The sequence below is a fragment of the Astyanax mexicanus genome, chromosome 11 (genome assembly GCF_023375975.1).
Source record: "Astyanax mexicanus isolate ESR-SI-001 chromosome 11, AstMex3_surface, whole genome shotgun sequence".
In the NCBI taxonomy this organism is placed as follows: domain Eukaryota; kingdom Metazoa; phylum Chordata; class Actinopteri; order Characiformes; family Acestrorhamphidae; genus Astyanax; species Astyanax mexicanus.
This window is the reverse complement of record NC_064418.1, coordinates 49,055,001-49,064,578: the sequence shown is the minus strand read 5'-3', so window position 1 is coordinate 49,064,578 and position 9,578 is coordinate 49,055,001. Positions and strand designations below refer to the sequence as shown.

Below are 9,578 nucleotides of genomic sequence, written 5' to 3'. Positions count from 1 at the left end.
TATTAATAATTGTCTTAGTCTACAGGTGCATCTAAAAAAAAATTGAATAATAATGCAAAGTTACATTATTTCAGTAATTTAGTAAGTTTAAAATGTGAAACTCATATATTAAATAGATGAATTACACACAGCGTGATCTATTTATTTTATTATTGATGATTATGGAATTACAGCCAATGAAAACCCAAAAATCAGTGTCTCAGAAAATTAGAAAATTATTAAATAAGACCAATTGGTACTTTTGGCAGCAGTGTGGGCAGTGTGCCAAGTCCTGCTGGAAAACGAAATCTCATATTGCATCTCTAGAAAAGTTGTCAGCAGCAGAGAGAAGCATGAAGTGCTGTAAGACAAAACTGCTACTGAAAACTTCTATGGAGATGTGGATTTCATTTTCCAGCAGGACTTGGCACACTGCCCACACTGCTGCCAAAAGTACCAACTGGTCTTATACTGTATAATATTCTAAATGTATTAAAATATCGAATTGTTTAATACATCTATATAATATATGAGTTTCACATTTTGAATGTAATTAGTTCGTCTAGTTTTTGACAATGGATTTTTTGCAGTGTAGCAAAGGGAGAAAAGTGATGTGATAAAAGAGATACATTGACAGATAAAGTGAGAGAAGTAGATCAAAAAGGAAAGAGAGGGAGAGTTTAAAGTGTGAGGTGAGGTGAATGTGAGTGTTGTTTCTGTATGAATGGTATAAATATTGATATAAATTATAATTTGAGTAATAATCCCAGGCTGAAACTCAGAACAGAGACGAAGCACACACACACACACACACACATACACACACACATACACACACCAGCTCAGAGCAGACTTTTTATTTCAGCTTTTACAACACAGGTGAGAAATGTCACCCTGGCATTGCTCAGATGTTCCTCCGTGTGCAGAACTGTGACCTGGGAGATTAAGTAATATTTATTAGATATTTCCCCTTAGTATCTGTGTTATTTTATTCTCCCTTTAAAAAGCCTGGAATCTGAGAGGAACGGTCCAGAGCTAAAATGAAAACATAGCAGAACGGTCCTCTGCAGCTTTTGGAAAATGTAATCTGCATCCAGGAAAATAGTGGGAAAAAGACACCTGTTTACATATATCACCCAGACTCCTGCTCGGATATCGAACCCGCGGCCGTGTGCTGTTTAACACGGCCGGGCGGAGTGTGTTTGCTTAGCTGGAGAGCGGCTGTAAATTCAGCCTGTTTTCCTTTACTGTGATTTATAGAAAGTGAGAATAAACTACACTGCATTGCTCTATAGACGGATTATATGTCCAAATATTATCAGTGCGTTCAGCTGCACTCAAGTGCACAGGTGTTCAGAACTAATAATCCATCAGTACATAAAGTCCATCAGTACCTGACCTCACCTCACTGACGGTCTAGTGATTGAATGCAATCAAATTCCCCTTACTGCAATGTTCCAGCATCTAATACAATGCTTTCCCAGATAACTGGAGGCTGATACTGCATTGAAGAAGGAAAATCACCCAACATGAGCATGAGTCCATATATTTTTGGCCATATAAACCCATTGGTCTTAAGATAAAGTGCCTGAATTAATCAACCAACATAATTACCTAACATCACTTATGGTCTTCTGGTTGGATGCAATCAAATGCTCCTCACTGCAATGTTCCAACATCTAGTACAAAGCTTTCCCAGATAACTAAAGACTGTACCTGCAATAAATTTGAAAAAAAAAACTCACAAATTGAGCAGGTATCCACATATTTTTGGCCATATAAAAATATATATTTAAAAAAAATCATCCAATTAATCCATTCAAATGCTCCTCAAAGCAATGTTATACAAAGCTTAACCAAGTAACTAGAGAAAGTAACTGCATTAAATGAGGAAAAACTCAACATGAGCAGGTGTCCACATATTTTTGGCCATAAAAGCCCCATGATTGGTCTGTAGAGTTCACATCATTACCTGTTTGAATGCAATCAAATTATCCCCACTGCAATGTTCCAACATCTAGTACAAAGCCTTACCAGATAATTGGAGGCTGTTACTGCAGTATATATGGAAAAAACTCCCAAATAATGCCCTTGATATCAGAACAAACACATCACGAGCAGGTGTCCACATATATATGGTCATTTAAACCCCCTCATCATTGTTCTTGAGATGGAGAGACAGAACTACTCATCCAACATCATTATCTGATTTCACTTATGGTCTCCTGGTTGGATACAATCAAATTCACTTTACTACAATGTTCTAACATCTAGTACGAAGCTTTCCCAGATAACTAAAGACTGTACCTTCCAAAGTGAGCATGAGTCCACATATTTTTGGCCATATAACCATATATCTTTGGTCTGTAGAGTTCCCTGGAGTGAGGATGACGATCCATCCAATACCATTAACTTGAGGTCATCATCATTACCTGACTGAATGCAATCAAATGCTCCTCACTGCAATGTTCCAACATCTAGTACAAAGCCTTCCCAGATAACTGGAGGATTCTTTTGCATTAAAAAGGAAAAATCCCAACGTGAGCAGGTGTCCACATATTTATGGCCATATAACGCCCCTCATCATTGGTGTGTACAGTTGTCTTGAGCGATGATGGAGCTCCATCCAGTACTGTTAATGTTGACATGGAGAATTAATCATTCAACATTATTTATTGACCTCACTGATGGTCTCCTGGTTGAATGCAATCGAATTCTCCTCACTGCAATGTTCTAACATCTAGTAGAAAGCTTTCCCAGATAATTTGAGGCTGTAACTGCAGAAAATATAGAAAAAAATCTCCTAACTAGTGCCCTTGATATCATAACAAACACAACATGAGCAGGTGTCTGCATATTTTGGCCATATAAAGCCCCTCATCAATCCAATCAAATCTCAAATTTCACTGCAATGTTCCAACAGTAGTTGGCTAGCACACTTTTTGGTTCCACCTTAAATGGTTTAACAGACAGCAGAGGGTGTAGGATTTAAGGTGGAATGGAAAAATGAAAGAGAATACAAAATAAAAACAGCTAATTTCAGCTCCCCGTCATAGAGGAATTAAGAAATGGACAATTTAAAAAAGTAATTGATATAATAATAATAATAATAATAATAATAATAATTATAGTATATGATAAAGCCCTTAGGTTAAAACTAGTTAACCAACAGCAGTTAGGTTGCTGAACTTTACTGCTCCACTGCCATATCTATATCTATATCTATATCTATATCTATATCTATATCTATATCTATATCTGTATCTATATCTATATCTGTATTGGGTACTTGAAGGGTTATCCCAATTCTTGTGAAGAGGAAGAGAAGAAGACTTACACTCGAAAACAAGGGGTAAGTGTACAAAAAAGAAATGAGCCTCTTTTGTCTGTATTTGTTGCTGGATTATCCAATCTCAGCATTGATCATACAGTAAAGGAGCCTTAGCAGTATCATTTTTAACATGAATTGTGCATAAATCAGTGTGATAAGGCTGGAATTAACTGAAAATGAGCTGTAATCTGGAGGTCTACAGTCTATCAATGCTGTGACTACATATACCTGTGCACGATAAAAGCTCTGCATATTAAATAAGTGAAAATAAAACAATATAAAAATAAGGTCACGTAAAAAAAGAGTGGTTTTACATGTCGTTCACGCTTCTTCTTTTCTTTTTCTTCTTCTTCTTTGTGAAACCATACAACACTACCTTAAACAAGACAGTTCAGATGTACATAGCTCTTATAGACAAAGTGCTTTTGGAAGAATATACTGGAGACATTCCTTATTCCGTTAGTAGTCGTCATGTTTCTAAAATGCTTATAAATAGGAGTCTTTGTTCTTTGTCCTGATGATGCACATTCCGGCACATCAGGTTGTCACAACAAATATCCCTTTTTCCCTTAAAGTCTGTGTTTGTGTTTTTAAACCATAAGCGTTTTCACACAAAAGGCACAGAGGAAAATGTCTCTTTTGAACTTCAACACAACCAATGACTTTACTGTGCTTCCTGGAGGACATTCTGCCCTACCACAGAGTCTGCCCTACTGACCGAGGAGGCTGGAGTAGGAGGTTTACGTAAGGAAATAATCTTTTCCACAGCAAATTAGAGTCTCTGTTGGATCCAGTGGGTCTAGATGCTCACAGAACATGATCCTACAAGCCCCACATGGTTTTTGGTTCTAGAAAAGTCCAGATTTCTCAAAAATCTAGATTCTTCTGTTGAACATCCACGGCTGCACAGCTCTAGCAGGTTGGTGAACTTTCTGGATTCCCCTACAGGTAAATCAGGTAACATATCTTGATGAAGTGTGTGGATGGGTGTTCTAGATTCCTCTGGAGGTCAGTCAGCACTCTAGGTTCCTCTGCAGGTTCCTCTGCAAGTTGCAAAGAACATAACTGTTAGTGTTCTAAATTCCTTTGAAGATTTTCAGGATTTAGTAGTCTAGTTCTTACTTAGCCAGTGTAGAGGAGTTGATCTGCCTTCTAGATCCTTCTGAAGATGAACCAGTATTCCAGATGCCCTGCAGGTGAAGCTAGTTTCCTAGATCCCTCTCCAGGATTGACATTGTTCTAGATCCCCCAGCAGATGAGTTGAGTTTGTTTTCTAAAGTCTCTGCAGGTGAGGCCAGTTTTCTAAGTTCCTCTAGTGGAAAGGTACTGTTCTAGATCCCCCTGCAGATGAGTTGGTGTTTTACATGCTTGTGCAGGTGGGGCCAGTTTTCTAGATTCCCCTACAACTGAGGCCAGTTTTCTAGATCATGCAGGTGAGTTGGCATTCAAGATCACCTTGCAGGTAAAATAATGCTCTAGACCCCCCCTTGCAGGTGATGCCAGTTTTCAAGATCCTGCAGGCGAGTTGGTGTTCAAGATCCCCTTGCAAGTAAGGCCAGTTTTCTAGATCCCCATGTAGGCGATACCAGTTTTCTAGATCCTGTCGGTAAATTGGTATTCAAGACTCCCTGCATGTAAGATGATGTTCTAGACCCCCCCCCCCTTTACAAATGAGGTCAACTTTCTAGACCCCCTGCAGATTAGGCTAGTTTTTTAGATTCCACTCCAGGTGAGTAGGTGTTCCATATCTCCTTGCAGGTGAGGCCAGTTTTCTATATTCGACTGCAGGTACATTGGTGTTCCATGTTTCCTTGCAGATGAGATTTTCTAAAAAAAAATAACCTGCAGGTAAGGCTAGTAGTCTACAGCCGCCTGTATGTTTTGCCATTGATGTTCTAGATCCACCTGCAGATTAGTCCAATTTTCTAGATTTCCCTGCAGTCAAGATGATGTTCTAGATCCCCATGCAGGTGAGATTCGCTTTCTAAAAAACCCTGCAGGTAAGGCCAGTAGTCTAGATCCTCCTGCAGGTACGTTGGTGTTCTAGTTCCCCCTGCAGGTGAGGATGCTTTGCTAGGTCTCACACAGGTGAGCCCACAAGACAGTGTTTTAGATCCTCCAGCAGGTGAGAATTCAGTGTCCTAAAGCATGCACTGCCCCCTAGTGGCAGAGGCTGAGCTCCTTGCGAACAGAGCACTTCTTGCACTGAACGACGCAGCACCAGTGAAACCGGCACAGGCAGTTCTCCTCGATCTCTACAGTCTCGAAGCGGTGACCTCGCTCGCAGCACAGCAGGTCACAGCCGCTCACGTCCAGCGCTGTGCTGTTACAGGTACGCCCGCGGGTCCCCAGAGATCCCGTCTTCCTGTTCGGTAGGCAGAAGTCTGGAGACTCGGCTGAGTAGATCAGGTCCTGCTTGTCCGGAGGTTTGATGTTGTGGCCCACGGGTATGAGGGTCTTCCCGTCGTTCCCACCCATCACCTACAAACAAGACAGTACAATAAGATTTTACAATAAAAAAAAATCATGTACATACCCTAAATGCCCAAATCATTAAGGTGCATTAAGAGGCCACGATATTCTTAGTGAAGCTAAATATTATTTTACAATTTACACCGTGTTCAAACACTTGAATGTTATTTTAAAAAGTTTACACAGTAAAATCTATGAACTTAATTTTGTGCCAAAATAGTTTTACACAGAAAAATACAATCTGCAACCAACATTATAATAAATACATATTTCTAAACACACTTTTTTACTTCATTTTTCTTTGCAATTATTTAGAAATTATTTGCTTTTGAATGTTAATTTGCTTTGCTGTTGTCTTTTGCTTCTGGAATCTCTCGTTTGCTTCTGCTTCATTTTATTGCTTCTATATGTATATAATCTGCTGTTTTGATTGCCGATTTTAACTTTTTGAGAACAAAATGAACTCCATTGAAATATTTTCCCCAATTTTACGTGCATTTTTACAGTGCATAGACTAAATACTCTCATACACTAAAACTATAAACTAAAAATGTGTTAATTTTGAAAACTTTTTTTTTTTTTTTACGTAAGCTTTAATCACACTGGATATTCCTTTTTTGGCTCATTAGGGCCACTTCCATGGTGTTTGAACATGGAATTGCATCCACATATAATAATCATCTCTTTTGATCATCGCTTTCAGGCAAATAATAGATGAGTGACAGGAAAGGGGCACTACAAGGAGCCAATCAGATTTCAGCTAAGGACATTTTTTTCTATTGCCCCTGTGGCTCCACTCTTAGAACAGCCAGTAGTTCAAATATTTGCAGCATTGAATGTGGATTTGTGTTGAGTCATGTGTTTACATGGACAGTTCTAGCCAGAAGCTACCCCTGTCAACTGCGCACTGTGGGTGGTAAAATTAGCTTTCTATTCCATGGTGAATTCCAAACAATAAATATGTGACACTATGCGGATGGAGGAATGTTAAAAAGCCCCTGCACAATTTCAGAAATGGAACTTCCCATTCGTTTACACCCACCCACTATTTCAGACTATATCAGATATCTCCCCTAATGCACGGCTTGGCCTTGCCATGAGCACGTTGGCCAATGTTCAATCAACCTCACTCACGAGTCAACACCTCCTACACAGGTTTGGGTGTTCCCAGGCCAAGCTGTCCCCCCGGGAACACTTTTGGACGACTTTTGGAGCATCAGTGTACCGGGTGCAGGTCTTTACCTTGAAGGCGCCGTTGAAGCGCTCGAGCAGACGGTCGCCGACCTCCCGGAAATGAGGCATCTTCTTCCAGCAGGTCCTCAGAGTGCAGGACCCAGACAGCCCGTGGCACTTGCATTCAGTCCTCATATAATTCTTCACCGCCTGCAGTTCGACACACAGATAGATTGGAGAGATAAAAGCCGACGCTATTCAGAAGGAATTCACCTCCCGCCTCACCCCCCCCACCTCGCCGTACCCTCCGGCCACGCAGGAGCTTATAGAGACTGACAGTGGAGAACGTTCCAGAACCTTCCCTGCAGTAATTAACCTCTAATTAACGCTCCATCAACGTTTCCATCCTCCTCCATTAAAGACGCTTCTGTAGCGCTGAAAAGAACATTATTACATGCAATTATCATCTCAGAAAAACTTCAAATGCCCTGCTCATCTCGGCCCCGCTCACACACACCTGTTTACCTGCAGCTGACCCCAAACTGAAGAAGCTCCGGGTCAGGAGACAGTGACCTGAACTAAAGAGATAAACGCACTCACTCAGGAGATAATGCTAGGCTAGCGGGCGAAGATTTCAGCGTTTAATTAATCTGACACATAAACACGCAGTGGTGTGAACGCACACACACACACACACACACAAGCTTAAAAAAACTACAAAGAAACTACGAAGCTCTAATCGAAAATTAAAATATGTCAAAAGAGTTTAAATAACAATAATATATAGAATTGATGTCCAGAATTAAATTGTAATAACATTGATATTTATAATTATATTTATTAATACATTAACTTTAATTATAACATCAATATTTACGTAGTCTTTTTTTTAGTTGTTTTCATATCAAATTTTATTGCAAATAAAGTAAATAAACAATGTTATTTTATTTAGTATTCTGTTTAATGTTGATGTTAAAGTATCCACTGTGTTGCCAAGATAGCGATGAACGTCTGACTGTTGGCGTCTGTCTAGGTTGCATTCAGTCAGTGGAGCTCCTGTGTTTTTTTTTTGTTACCAAGATATGAAAGCAATACTCCGTAAATTTACCTGAACACACCTCAATTTCCTTGCTGCTATTTAAACGATGCTTGAGCGAAACTTGTGAAAATTGACTTTTAACAGGGTGTAAGATAGCAATGAGCATCACAACACGCCTTGTACAGGGTGCAATACAATACACCTCCTTCTGACTCTGAGTGAATATGGGCTAAAAACTATTACAAATATTTATTTAATGTTTATGAGAAACAAAAACAGAGATATGAGGGAAAACTCTACACAAGTCTAGTTTTATTTACTGATTTTCTGATTCGAGGCGTGTCTGAGCTCGGTGGAGTGTGTTTCCTCCATCTCCAGCTTTAAGAGTAACTCCATAACCGATCTGCACTCCATCATGATCTCCTGAAGACTCTATCTGCTCACTAGAGCCTGACTATCTCCCAGCATCACCCAAACACACAGCTGTGCAGGGAAACACCCAGCATGCACCTGGAGAACTCAGCCGCCGTGCAAAAACACACCAGCACTTCCTGTTTCCTGCTCGGCTCTGAACCTGCCGTGACTGAGGTTTCCACTGGAGGAGGACGGGGGGTGGGGTGAAGGTAGGCGGGGGGACGGAGGTCTGTGTTTAGAGAGAAATCTGATTTTTTTCTAACTTATCCAACAAATCATCGGATCTTTCTGCTTAAGAACAAACACAAGAAATCTGATCTGCTCAGTTCCGATCTAAACCACGTTCATCACGCTCTCCAGCAAATCATCACACGCTAGTAGCTTGTATAAATAAACACAGCAGACCTTCTTTAGTGCTTTTTTGCCACTGATTATTCCATATACAGCTCTGTATAATATATAAAATTATGAGTTTCTTTGATTTTACCAAATTGAAAACCTCTGGAATATAATCAAGAGGAAGATGGATGATCACAAGCCATCAAACCACCAAACTGAACTGCTTGAATTTTTGCACCAGGAGTGACAGCATAAAGCATACAGTTATCCAAAAGCAGTGTGTAAGACTGGTGGAGGAGAACATGATGCATGAAAACTGCATGTGATTAAAAAACAGGATTAAACTATTTCTTAAAAATACTTTATGAATATGAACTTGTTGTTTTCTTTGCATTATTTGAGGTCTGAAAGCTCTGCATCTTTTATTTTGTTATTTCAGCCATTTCTCATTTCCCGCAAATAAATGCTCTAAATAACTCTAATATATTAATTTAGATTTGGGAGAAATGTTGTCTGTAGTTTATAGAATAAAACAAAAATGTTCATTTTACTCAAACATAAACCTATAAATAGCAAAATCAGAGAAACTGATTCAGAAACTGAAGTGCTCTCTTCATTTTTTTCCAGAGCTGTATATAGTTTATATATATATATATATATATATATATATATATATATATATATTATTTTTCCCACAGATAATAGCGCCACAGTGCCATAAAAGGAAAAAAAAGTCAGTGCGCTTCATTCTCAGGCTAGATAACAGGGTTGTAAATAGTTATAAATAGGGTTGTAAAACTGCATCTGAGTATTTTTCAGTCACAGATGTAT

The 9,578-nt window shown here is 39.3% G+C and overlaps 1 protein-coding gene across 1 annotated transcript in view; it reads right to left on the bottom strand.

The window, feature by feature from the left end:
• Positions 1-821: 821 nt before the first annotated feature.
• Positions 822-9,578, bottom strand: part of wnt6b (wingless-type MMTV integration site family, member 6b) — a 41,254-nt gene continuing 32,497 nt past the window's right edge. The window contains exons 4-5 of the mRNA XM_022686670.2: positions 7,025-7,165; positions 822-5,791 (exon numbers count right to left, since the gene is read on the bottom strand). Coding sequence (XP_022542391.1) covers positions 5,471-5,791; positions 7,025-7,165 — 462 coding nt within the window. The 3' untranslated portion in view covers positions 822-5,470. The remainder of the gene's footprint in view (positions 5,792-7,024; positions 7,166-9,578) is intronic.